Genomic DNA, 13,696 nt, shown 5'->3' with positions numbered 1-13,696 from the left:
TCTACTTTATTAACAAATCCCTTACTGATCAAAATACTTAGAGTATCAAAGAATCTAAATATCCCGGTCAAAATCATTTATTCAATTTTTTACCTCAACATGCAGGCTTTTCACCACTCAGATTATTGGAAAATGGTTAATTTAAACAGATTCAAGCTTTCACCGTTCCGTTTATTTTCTCCATCTTAAGTTACATAATTACGTTTCCCTTTTTCATGAGGAAATTGCTTCAGATTCTTTAATCTTCTCAAAATGATTCTTTCACCAAAGCTCATTCTGCAGTTCCTGCTGAACTTACATATGTCCTAATATATTTTTTAATTTTTCGCCTCAGGGTGTTTTCATGTATATTACGAACCGGCATGAATTTGGAAGACTTCTTTCGACTGCGAATTACAATACAAGCCACTTGAACAATGACCTCTGGCAAATATTTGAAAATCCTGTGGTATGTATTTGAAATAAGTTCTATTCATAGCTATACAAAATTGGGTAAAATTCTAATTAACCCCTTCAAGACCAAGTTTTGTCATCTTTTTTTCTATTTCTGTTTTTCACTCAGTTTCTTCTAAAAGCAGTAACTTTTTGATTTTTAGGCTACAAAGCATTCGGAGGGTGTTTTATCTGCAAGCTAAACATTTTCTAGTGACACCATTTAATATTCTGTACAAATATAAGCTGGAAAAAAATTCTAAATGTGGTGGAACTGGCAAAAAAAGGTTGCAACAGATTTTGATTGGCTTTACTTTTACAGCTTTCAATGTGTGGTTGATAGAACACCTTTCCTTTATTCATTGGATCAGTACGATTACAGTGATCATCTTAAAAACTGTTTTGACTTTTTGATCATATTATATTAATTTTCTTTGAAGATTCAGACATTTTAGACCCTATTTTGCGGTTCACCACCAGGGATAATCATTATTATTATTTTTTAAAATATTTTGATAGATCAGCTATGGTTTTGGGACATGGTGATAACCCAAATGTTTTTTTTTATTTTAACTTGTTTTGTTTATTCATTTTAATATGTGTTCTAGGGAAAATTGGGGTGAATTAGAATTTTTAGTTTTTAATTTTTTTCTATATTATACTTTCATATTGCCGAGGGTACTTAAAGAGGATCTTTCACACTAATTTGGGACCCTAAACCACAGGTCCATATGGACCTATAGGTGGTTATAAGTGTTCTGTATCAGGTCTCTAAGTGGGCCCTATGTAAAAAAAATAAAAATTATGCTTGCCTAGATGCGAGTCCACGTCATAATACTCTCATCTGCAGCTGTGTCCACTGCGCCTCTTCGTGCGATGCTGTGTGAAGCAGAGGTTAGTCCCTGCCTCCATTGCGCATGTGTCGTACCCAAATTGCTTGGGCAGTGAAGCCGGGGTGTACCAGCAGCAAAGGTTGATTCTAGGAACTAAACCACGGGTTCCCAAATAGCTCTGACAGGTTCCCTTTTAACCCTTAGGTGATCCTGATCCTTTATACAATATACTATCGTATTGCATTTTATTGTAAATATACTGTTCCTGTATTACAGTCTGTGTCTGAAAGACTGTTATACAGGATACCAAATGACCATCACACTATGGGAGACTTTGAAAGCCTCCCAGCTGTCATGATAACTGATTGGTGCTCCCTAAGATGGCAGTAAACAACACTGCTCGCTGCCATGGCCAGGTTTGACTGCAGCACCTAAAAAGTTAACTGCCAGTGTCTGTGCAGCACTTACGGCGGCAGTTGTGTAATACAGCTGACAACCACCATGTATGGAGAGGGCTCCCCCCATGAGCCCTTTCCATTCACCCATTTATGACATAAATTTATGTTAAATATGTTTTAAATGTGGTAAAATAACACATCATTGTCAGCAGAACTGGGCTTGTATTTCCTTTTGAATAAATCATTATTTCATTGTGTGTATATGAGGAAGGCCTCAAGTTCTAGGCATTGTAAGGCCTCTTGCACACTAGCGTTGCGTTTCACGTGCGGGTGCAATGCGTGAAAAACTGACGTTTTTGCTGCGTTTTTGTTGCATTTTTGTTCGCGTTTTTTTGCGTTTTCGGTGCGTTTTTCACGCGCGTTTTTTTAAGTCAATGGGACTTTTTCAAAGGGACCAAGGTTCGGGAATAAAATGTTTTATTTAATTGAAAAATAATGTCTTCTGATAAGTTGCAAACATCTGCGATCTATTCTTCACTGTTCCGCGCGCGTATATTATCTCCCGACAAGTTAGCAGATGTGAAGAACAGTGAAGAATAGAATAAAAACAGTGAACACAGTGAACACAGTGACCACAGGATCATTTAAGATAAAAACACAGTGCAGAACACAGTGCAGAATAGATTACAGATGTTCGGCACATCTGCTTACTTGTCGGGAGATACGCGCGGAGCGGTGCGAACAAAATAGCATGTGAAGAACAATATATATGTGTGTAAAGAACACATTGCAGATGTTTCCATACATCTGCAATGTCTTCTTCACACATATATATTGTTCTTCACATGCTATTTTGTTCGCACCGCTCCGCGCGTATCTCCCGACAAGTAAGCAGATGTGCCGAACATCTGTAATCTATTCTGCACTGTGTTCTGCACTGTGTTTTTATCTTAAATGATCCTGTGGTCACTGTTTTCACTGTGTTCACTGTTTTTATTCTATTCTTCACTGTTCTTCATTGTGTTTTTTTAATTAAATGATCGTTCGCGAGCAGGGGAAATACTGTTATACTGGTCACCTAGCAACCCTTACGTTTAAAACGCATTGCACTCGCATTGCACTTGCAATGTTTGCGAGTGCAATGCGTTTTTGATACGTCCCCATAGACTTGAATGGTGCGTGAAAAATGCGCGTGAATCTCAAAAATAGAGCATGCTGCGATTTTGACGCGCGTGCAAACGAACGCAAGCACGCGCGTTGAAAACCACGCAAATGGAGAAAGACCCATTGAATACAATGGGACAGAGTGCAATGCGAGTTCTGAGCGTCAAATGCACGCGCAGAACTCGCGCGTGAAAAACGCCAGTGGAGAAGGGGCCTAAGACTTGGATTTGGTATTTTTTAGAAGTATTTACCTCTGCAGGCTCTCAGTTTCTCAATGGGGCTCATTTTCTAAGGGTCTACAGACTGCATTTTCGTTGGGTTTTGCGACGATTTCCATGTTGCGCCGCATTTAACAGGGGTTTTTGGCGCACACGATCGGATTTTGGTGCAATCATGTTAACATTCATGCAACGTAAATCAGGGGGCGTGGCCGTCAGACAACCCGACAGATTCGGACTACGCGCGGGATTTAAAAATCAAATTGTGACGCAAGACATGCACTTACAAGCACCGGGAAGAAGAAGGTGAGCTCCGGCTGACCTCAGCGGGGAAACGACAGATGCAGGAAATCGGGCGCACAAGCTACGTGAATCACGGCAGATTTCGAATCCTCGTCGGACAACGCACCTCGGGGGATCGCGACGGGACACATGTGCCCCAATGTGTTCTGTGACTTCTGTTCACTCCCCATGTCCATAAAACTCCATCTTGTCTGACACCTCTTGAGCTCCTGTCTTGCTAGCAAGATGGTACTAAGAAGAGATATGAGAGAGATGTTTTAATGCAGGACAGAGCCTGAAAAAGTGAATTAAAAATATTAAGTACTAATATATTACAAGTTTTCTTTTATTGTATAGTTAACTTTATGCAAAGAGAGTTTACCGTTTAAGAACCAAATTTAAAAAAACATTTATTGTTTTTATGTTTTATTATTTTTTTATACAAGGCTTTGTCTTATTATGTTTTTCTATGTTTTTAGGACTGGAAGCTTAAATACATAAATGCTAATTACTCCAAGATATTCACTGAAAACATTGTTGAGCAGGTAATTTTCCTATGAAAGTACTTAATACTTTTGGTCAATCCATGAACATTAAGTACACAATGGGGGACATCTTAGTTTTTGTTTTTTGGTATATATATGAGACTAATTGAGACTTTTTTACGCCTTATGTATCATCATGTCTTTTTTCTCGTGTTACATGTTTTCTTAGACTTTTTGCTGCAATGTCTCAATTCCCATAGCATGGGAGGGGTTCATGTACAGAAGTGGACACTACTGTGAACTTTGGATTTGAGGCTGTGGCCTGAATTTTTAAGCACTCTAGTCACACCCCAGCTAGATGATGACATGTGAGAGCATGGTCACACATGGCGTTTGGCATGCGTTTTACATTTTACTGAGTTTGGTTTCATAGGGTTTCTCTTCATTGTTGTAAGTATTAGCACCTATGTTATCATTTTTACAGCTGATTAGACTTCCAGAAATGAAATAACACAATTGAACCAGATAAATACTTGTAAACATATAACTTGAATTTCTACAATGTGTTTAAAAACGCATCCAAACAACAACTGTGACTAAACTCTTAGAAGTATCTAATAAATTGTAATAAACTGTAATGAAAAAAGCAGCCCAAACTTTCAATGCCTAGCAAGTTCATGTGAAAAACACAAAATTTTAAACGCTTGAGGCAAAGGAATGAATTTCAATTTACATATTAACCCCTTCGTGACTGGGCCATTTTAGGGCTTTGGGACCAAGCCTGATTTTTTATTTTTTTTTTTAAATCTGCCCTGTGTCATTATAAGAGGTTATACCTTAGTAACACTCTAACATTTTCGTATTTTGAGATTTCTCGTAACATCTTTTGTATTTTAATTATGAAAAAACATTAAAATTTGGCAAACATTTCTAAAAAATCTTCATATTCAAAGTTCAAAATTTTCTGCTTTTCATGCATGTAGTAATAGCACCCGAATAACTTTGACTAAAATCTCCAAAATATCTTATTTATATTAGCATGGCTTTTTATGCATCCTCTCTTTTTCAGATGTTTGAGTGCAATTTTTTCTCATTTTTATGAAAATTGCCAAAACCCATATTTAAAGGCACCTGCTTCACTTTAACTAAGGCTACATTCACATTGCCATATACGTACCCCAATGGGTGCACGGAAGCAATGTGCGCGCGGTGCCCAACGGGAGCAGTACTGTGCTGCGCCCCTCCATACCCCGTGAAAAGATAGGACATGTCCTATCTGTTCTCAGCATATGGCGCCGTGCACCATATTCCTCTATGGAGAGGGGCGGGGTGAGCAGCGCTCACCCCCTCCTCCTCTCCCTGGTACCGCCGTTGCCCGCTGTTGCCCGGCAGTGTGAATGTGCCCTTAGGTTGCAATATCTATAGGGTTAAACAACTGGGATTGTGATCCTGGGGTGATCTCTCGGGCTCAGCTTCTGGACCCGGGCAATCACTATGATGTAACTCTACGTCAAAGGGTGGAAACTACCCGCATCCTATGACATACAGTTACGTCAGGTTGCAGAAAGGAGTCAAAACAAGGTCCAAGGGAAAAAAAAAGTCATCCTGACATACACTATATAATGCTCTTGTGTAGAAAGTGGCTCTGCAGCTGTACTTCTGTAGTGGACACATTCCTTCCTCTGCACCTGCTCAGGACAAGGTGGAGATTTGCGCCTGAAAAATTGCAAAAATAGAGAAAAAAAATTATACACAAGAGAAAAGTTGCACAAAACATCTGAAAAATATTCAACCTCCAGAAATAAACTTTAATAAATCAGCTTGAAGTTATAAAATTATAAGTTTTATATGGAAATATGCAAGACACAAATATAACAAAATAAAAACTTGGCCGGAAAAAAAGAACAGAACGTTCAAAACGACGTTTATTTGAAAGAAATAACCAACTCCGAGTGGTTAGGAGTGGTATGAATAAGATCTTCTGGTTGTATTTGACCATTTGCTAGCAGTTGTTCAATGACTAACACATGTCCCTGTTTTTTCTATGGCCCCATTAATACCGTACATGGTCTTAGCCAAAAAAAACTCAGGTCTTGTTCCAGTCAGATATTCTCTCTTGAGCAGTCTTTTTTTCTGTTACACCCCAATGACACCCAGGCTACAAACAGACCATGGGTAAAAAGCACATGTCCGTATGTAGGTATCCTAAGATAAACCTGTCCCATATTAATTGCGTGGTCCCATGATGTTAATCAGTCTATGGGTAGTGGTTTTGATGCTTAAATCAAATTCACAATTGAAAAAGCTAAGAGCTTTGTCTGAGCAGAAGCAGTCTAAAGCACCACCACCAGAGACCATGTTATCCCTTTCTGTTAAAAATGTTCTCAAAAAGTTTTCCGCCCTTGAAGCAGCCTAGAATCCCTTGGACATGGTGGTCCCTCTGTTAAATTTAGTGGCAATCAAGGTAGGAACAAATTTCCTAAGAATTGTTAAAAATAATGGTTAGAATTAATATTTTATCACAAAATAAAAGCACTGCTGGTGTTGCTTCAAATAGTTTCCTACAGCCAATAAGCCAGTTACTGACCTGATGGTTTCATTACGCCAGTTACTGACTTTGTACCTTCCCTTGACTCTCTAATCTCATATCTGTCCTATCAAAACAAAACAAATCTAAGAAAAAGGTAATCTGAGAGTATCACTTTAATTGACCATATTAACAAAGGAGTGAAACTCTATTTTGAATATGGTTTACTTTTCCAGTTAAGTGCCTCTATTTTTCTCTTACAGCCCTGCCCAGATGTGTTTTGGTTTCCAGTTTTTTCGGAGCAGGCTTGTGATGAACTTGTGCAAGAGATGGAGCACTATGGAAAGTGGTCCGGATCCAAAAATTCTGTAATAATTTCAATATTATATTCTACTTTATGCCAAAACATTGTACAAGATTGGACAAATTTTCACTTTTTACTTCCTCATTTTTAATTAGGACACACGTATTGCTGGCGGGTATGAAAATGTTCCTACAGATGATATTCACATGAGCCAGATTGAGATGGATAAAGAATGGCTTCATTTTATTAGAGAATTTATTGCTCCCATAACTTTGAAAGTTTTTGCTGGTTATTACACAAAGGTAAGATTTTATTCTCTTATAAAGTTAAAGTGCCGGAGGCTTTCGCTGTAGTACTGTGGGCGCCAATTCAATTGTACCGTGGCCTTCTTATAATACAATAGTTGCTGTTGATAATTTGCAATTGATTTGCAAATAAGGAGGTAAATTGGCAATTACACAAATTATGGTACTTAAACCTCCAGTATACATTATTTTTGCCGGGTATCCTGGGCCATGAAGAAACAACCTGAAACATAGCTCTATTTAGTAGAAAAAGATAATTTACAGAATTGTGTGGATCCTCAAATGCAGTACAGTAAATTATAGAATAGTGTTGGGTCACTCTGTAGCGAATTGTAGCTTACTACCCAGTAAAAACTGATGCAAAATCAGTTCAGTGTGAAAATGTGTGAGACCAGGTAGATAAAACGCCTTGAAGATCATTTTTCTTTCTTCACCCCTTTGATGTGAGATGTAAATTGGTTCTACAAAAGTTGAGGGGGTTTAGCACTGAAGTCAAGTTCTCTTTGCTCAAGAACCTCCCCTTCATTGTAACAAACACATTTGCTTCCAAGGATATCAGTAACTGGCTCTCTCGAAGTCTGGCTCATTATGTCAACCGCAACAAACTGGGCGTTAGTCAGAGAGAGCTTGACTCCAGGGCTTTATACAGCCAATTAACATCTCACTTCAAAGCAGATTTTCTGGATGATACCAATACAATGGGACATGAAAAAACATACAGGGGGTCCCCGACGTAAAGTGTAATTGTAAAGTTACTGACAAAAAATAGTGTTAAGTCAGCTGGAAAGAGTCTTTGATAACAATTCCAGCAATACCTGTTTCATGCTCCTGGCTTCTTCCTAGCCTGAGAAATATCTGGTGTATATATAAGATTCAGACTCTGCTATTCCTGATGTGGGTGAGCACTTCCTGGTTGTGACATCAGCTCACCCCACTGAAGCCAGAAAAGGACAGCATGTTTGTAATTGGCTGATCTGAAGCATGTGATGAGTCACATGCTGGTGACATCACCAACGGTCATTTTCATCAAACCAAGCACTTTTAAAAGATGCAGGACAGCTTCTTTGTAACTGGCTTGCCTGAAGCATGTGATGAGTCACATGCTTGTGACATCACTAGAGGCCCTACTTTTTATACTGTCGGTTGTACTTTAAGGACAACCAACTTACAGATGACTCCTAGTTACAGACTGTCATCTAGATGGTGGTAATTTACTGAACTTTAGCCCCATGCAGCAATAAACAGCTGTAAGAGTCATAAAAGGTCTCTGCAATGAGATTTTATTGTTAATCCTTTCCCCATGACAAGTCGAAACTGAGAAAATCTAATTGTCCCATGGAGCAAAAAATCTTTGTCCGAAGTAAGACATACAAAATATACTTAAATATACAAAATAGAACAAACCTATCTTGTACGTAACCCGGGGACTGCCTGTATTTTGGAAGCTGTTAATCTGCTTGACAATATACTGGTAGTGGTTTATTGAATTAATTTCTGCTGACAGATGTTTGGGCACATGTGTGGCGTAGGAATATCCATTATACTGATATTTGGATAGAAATCTCGTTTTGGTGGACACATTTTAAGCTGTGTAGTTGTGCAGTTTAATATGGGGATATGCTAGAAAGCAAAATTTCCTTTTTTGCAGACCTAAGATTATGGTGACATCCATCATACTGAAAAAATATAATAAACAAATGCAGGCCTCCATCTGCTAATAGAAAATTTGTTAAGATGCCAAATTTTTGACATATATTATACAGTGTTTTCATGTTTGAAGTACTACAGTGCAGGGTCATATTCAGGTCTTCAAAACAAAGTGGTGGGGCCTTTTAAGGAATTCGTGTATATGAAATTTTTTTTTTAGTTTCCCATTGAAAAAAAACATATGTATGGAATTTCCAAACCTTGCAATAGTAACAAAAACAAATGAACATAGAAATGAAGAAAAATAAATCGTACTTAAAGCCTAAAATCAAGATAACAACATACTAATATTACATTGAGTGGCTTTTTGTTCTAGTAAGGAGATGACTTGACAGCTGATCTCTGCTTTTGTTAGAAGGCACTATTCCCAAAAAGTTATCAGATTATTTAACTGAGGGCAGCAAATATGAAATGTTACTACAGCAGGAGCAAAGGGAAACTTAAATCACACAGTGTTCCATGAAATTAATGGCCCTAAAATACAGTATATGAAAAAGCTGTATACTCCAAACTCTAAAGGCTTTATTATAACCATACTATATAACTCCAAGACAATTTTTTTCTCTTTCTTCTTAGGGACATGCATTGCTCAATTTTGTTGTGAAATATACTCCAGATCGACAATCTTACCTGAGACCTCATCATGATGCTTCAACGTTTACAATTAACATAGCGCTCAACACAAAGGACACCGACTTTCAGGTAAAACGCTACTCATGAAAGGGGGGGGGGGGTTGATGCATGAAAATTGTGCAAATAACTGAGGATTTTGTACCAATATGACTTTAAATGTTTAGAAATCAACAAAGAAATACTTTCTACAGTTATTAAAGGACATCTACCATTTAATTCCATGCATTATGAACCACAGATACCTTGAGGATGCTGTAGCTACACTGATGCACAAACATGTGAGCTGAGGGGTTTTGCTGAAAAAACTATTAAAACATTCAAGACCTTAAGAAAGCTGGTTGGATTCATCCTGCGGTTCATAAACACATTACACGAAGATTCCTGAACTGTCCAGACAGGACTAATCACCCTGAGCACCCTGCACCCTGTGCAGCAATTGATTACTTCTGTTTGGCACAACACAGTGATGACATAATTCTCTGGAACAGTGCATACTTAATGTGAGAGGAAGCCGAGCCATAGAATAGAAGCGACAGAGCTTTATTATCATAATTTTATAATTGTTTTTGCGGCAAAGCCACTAAGTTCAGGGATTAAACAAGATATGTTTCTGCATCAGTGTAGCTACCGTATTCTGAAGGTATGTTTGGTTCATAATGCATGAAATCAAATGATTTCCTTTAACATTTTAAGGTGTTTTTTTAACTGTTTGAAAAACTGAATGAATTGGAAAATTTACTGATGATTAGAATGCAATGTTATGTCAACATTAAATCCTAACCACATGTCAGCATGTAGGTTTTATAAAATTTTCACACATCCTTAAAAATATATTTTTTGTTTCAGGGCGGAGGATGTAGATTTTCCAGATATAACTGCTCTATTGATTCGCCAAGGAAAGGCTGGAGCTTCATGCACCCAGGTCGTCTCACACACTTGCATGAAGGACTTCCTGTTACCAATGGCACAAGATACATTGCAGTTTCCTTTATTGATCCATAATTGAATCCAAAAATTTGATCTACTGGCAAACCCTTGGCTTTTTTACAATTTATATCTTTATTTAAAGAAGTTATTTTTGTTCCAGATCAGAGGAATTACTACTGTTTTAGCCTGATGTCAGCAAAAAATGGTGTTTAAGTGCCAGCAAATATGCAAAGCTTGTAGCACTTGGCTTTTTCTTCAAATTGAATTGGTTACAAATCCCTTATCCCAAATCCCTTAGGTCCTTAAACAAAGATTAAAAACGCATAAAGGAAAAAGGGACCGTTATTACTAGCAGAGGAGGCAATCGATTAAGGAAATTAAACATTTTTGTAAAGAATGGTAAAAAAAAAAGATACCTCACAATTGAAATTTGCTAATTTTCTAGCAAACTATTTGACTGTAGGCTTGTAGATGAGGAAGGAGAAACCTCCACTCAAATAACCACTCCTTGATCATCTAATTCTAGTGGATCCTGTCATCAATAGGATGTATGTAACTCCTTGAAGAAGTTTTCTTGGCTTACACTTTTAATTTCCCACCTTAGTGTATAGGGATGGAAATTTTAGATCTTGCGGTTCCACTAGTGCTAAACCATGTGATGCGGCATTGGTCTTCTCCTCCCTCCCTTGGACTATTGCTAGCGCTTATCTTCATTATGTACTTAAATGGTTTTAAGGCATTTAAACACTTTATTAATCTTTATATCCGAAGTAGCTTACCTGCACAGTGGTCCGTGCTCGGTGAACCATGCGCGCAACCACTTCCTATTCAGGCGCACGCACGGTGCGCCAAGCACGGACCACAGTGCGGGGAAGCTACTTCGGATATAAAGATTAATAAAGTGTTTAAATGCCTTAAAATCGTTTAAGAACATAACGAAGGTAACCGCCGGCACCAGCTCACCCTGAGCTGGTGCACGGCATTTGCTGCTTAGAAGCCCTATCGGTAGTGGTAGGTTTCCTTTAACACTACTAAAAATGGGGTAGTGGTAGTGCTTCATACTTTAGTAAGCAGCTCCTAGTGTGTTTTTATAGGGTGACAGGTCCTCTTTAAAGTCTGGAAAACAAGTTTCAATAAATTATAACCACCCCACTTACACCAACTGACATTGCAAACAATAATCCAATGATAGAAGTGTGCCTTAAATGATACTTTTGGAATTATGTGAAAATGTTGCTCTACAGTTTTTTTTTAATAGAAACTTGAGTGGTCATTAAAAGTGTGTCCACAAAAAAACTAAAATAAAAAGAAATATAATGGCATGAAGAAAATCCTGCCAAAGCAGATATTTATTTTTAAAAATAGGTTTTTACTAGGTAGGCTATAAAAATCATTAAATGAATAAACCATTTAAAAATATGTTGTGTATGTCTATAAACCCTTCCATATGACTGGCTTTTTACCTGGTTATAGATCACTTAGACATTTTATAAATCTCCTTTTGTAGACCTGACAATGACATGAACAGTCAATTTAAAGATGGGTGGCCTAAAACCAAAAGACCTTCACACAATTGTCAAGCTGTTTTTTTTTTTACATATTTAAAGGCCATAATAATATTTGTGACTACTTGTTAAAAATGTCTTTTTAATTCCAGTAGGCAGGTGTTTTATATATACAGAGTTAAAGGAAACCTACCACTTGTAGTGGCAGGTTTCCGATGGAAATACCGGGCACCAGCTCAGGGTGAGCTGGTGCCGGAGCTTATTTTAGTTAGTACCGCGGTTAGTACCGCGGTTTAAAACACTTTTTAAACGTTGTAGCCGGCGCAGGCAGGTACGCGCTCGGCGCTTACCGTGCACGCGGCTCTCATTCACTTCCTATGTAGCCGCGTGCACGGTAAGCGCCGAGCGCGTACCTGCCTGCGCCGGCTACAACGTTTAAAAAGTGTTTTAAACCGCGATACCGCGGTTTAAAACACTAACTAAAATAAGCTCCGGCACCAGCTCACCCTGAGCTGGTGCCCGGTATTTCCATCAGAAACCTGCCACTACAAGTGGTAGGTTTCCTTTAAAAAACAAACAAACATGTGATTCAGTAGTCTTGGCTCCAGACATATCTTCAGGAATCTATTATTAGCGGCTCTTGGCTATGATTAACTTGACTTCTACAAGATACAATGTAAAGCAATTTTTTGGAGCTCGTTTACACTCAAAATTGGATCAAGGTCTTCTCTATCCATCTATTAACATCTTGGGTTAATAAGATTTGCTTTAATCATCCAAGAATGGGTTTAAACAGTAGCTTTAGCCATATACTTTTATTGATAAAGTTTCGGAGATGCAATATAATCCATTATTAAACTTCTCCTTCATTGACCAAAACCAAAGATGTCAGGTTTTCCACCACTGATGACCAGTGTGGAATGGTGCTTTTTGTCTATAGATTAAATGTGACTCTTTGCAGATTCTCTTTTTTTATATATTTTTTATCCACACAGTGCCTTTTCTTAACTTTCCTCTGGAAAGGATATCTCTGCTGGGAATGCAGCAAACTTTTCAGCTGATTTTTTTTTTTTTTTTTTTTTTTTGTACATTTTAGGAATCAGGTTTTAGAGATATTTGTATGTTTAAAGATGTACTGTGTGTAATTGAAGGAGATTTATGAAACATTCACTTTACTTGAATTGTATGTGAAGAGTCCTGTTAAACCTGCATTATTTGCCAACCAAGGTGAAGGGAAACTTTCAAAAATGTTCTACGGATGATATTGATACAATTTCTTTTATATTTGCTGCACGTGAAGAGAACAACCTTAAAGTATTAGTAATGTCAAAAGTGTGTGATGAATAAATGTTAATTTAAAACGGAACTATGTTTGTTTGCATTATATCATTTGTCAATTCTAATTTGTCATTTCTGGAGGTTATTTAACATGTAACAAAATTCTGGCGACATTTTAAAAATCAACAGTGCAGGCGATAAAAATACACTTTGTAATATACAGGCGGTCCCCTACTTAGGAACACCCAACTTACAGACGACCCCTAGTTACAAAAGGACCTCTGGATTTTGGTAATTTACTGTACCTTAGTCCTAGGCTGCAATGATCAGCTGTAACAGTTATCAAAGGCATCTGCAATTAAGCTTTATTGTTAATCCTGGTTCTTATGACAACCCAACATTTTTAAAATCCATTAGTCATAGAGACCAAAAAAATTTTGGCTGGGGTTTCAGTTATAAAATATAGAGTTTCGACTTACATACAAACTCAACTTAAAAACAAATATGCAGAACCTATTTTGTACGTAACCCGGGGACTGCCTGTACTTTATTAAAGAAATCTGTTAATATGTTGTTTTTTTTTTCCTCTGCCTTTTATTCCTTATTTAAAGGGAACCTGGCAGCAGAAATGTATCTAATAAACCACTAACAGTATGTTGTCAAGCAGCCAAACACATTTTATATCATGTTTCTTTCAT

The 13,696-nt window shown here is 37.6% G+C and overlaps 1 protein-coding gene across 2 annotated transcripts in view; it reads left to right on the top strand.

The window, feature by feature from the left end:
- The window catches only part of PLOD2 (procollagen-lysine,2-oxoglutarate 5-dioxygenase 2), a 75,363-nt gene extending 64,649 nt beyond the window's left edge, over positions 1 to 10,714 (top strand). For both annotated transcript variants that reach the window (XM_072143083.1, XM_072143084.1), the window contains 6 exons: positions 335 to 448; positions 3,807 to 3,872; positions 6,603 to 6,707; positions 6,799 to 6,945; positions 9,232 to 9,357; positions 10,135 to 10,714. In XM_072143083.1, coding sequence (XP_071999184.1) covers positions 335 to 448; positions 3,807 to 3,872; positions 6,603 to 6,707; positions 6,799 to 6,945; positions 9,232 to 9,357; positions 10,135 to 10,290 — 714 coding nt within the window. In that variant the 3' untranslated portion in view covers positions 10,291 to 10,714. The remainder of the gene's footprint in view (positions 1 to 334; positions 449 to 3,806; positions 3,873 to 6,602; positions 6,708 to 6,798; positions 6,946 to 9,231; positions 9,358 to 10,134) is intronic.
- The last annotated feature ends 2,982 nt before the right edge of the window (positions 10,715 to 13,696 follow it).

The sequence above is a fragment of the Engystomops pustulosus genome, chromosome 3, assembly GCF_040894005.1.
Source record: "Engystomops pustulosus chromosome 3, aEngPut4.maternal, whole genome shotgun sequence".
Taxonomy (NCBI): Eukaryota; Metazoa; Chordata; class Amphibia; order Anura; family Leptodactylidae; genus Engystomops; species Engystomops pustulosus.
The sequence above is the reverse complement of the archived record's forward strand: the minus strand, read 5'-3'. Positions and strand labels throughout refer to the sequence as shown.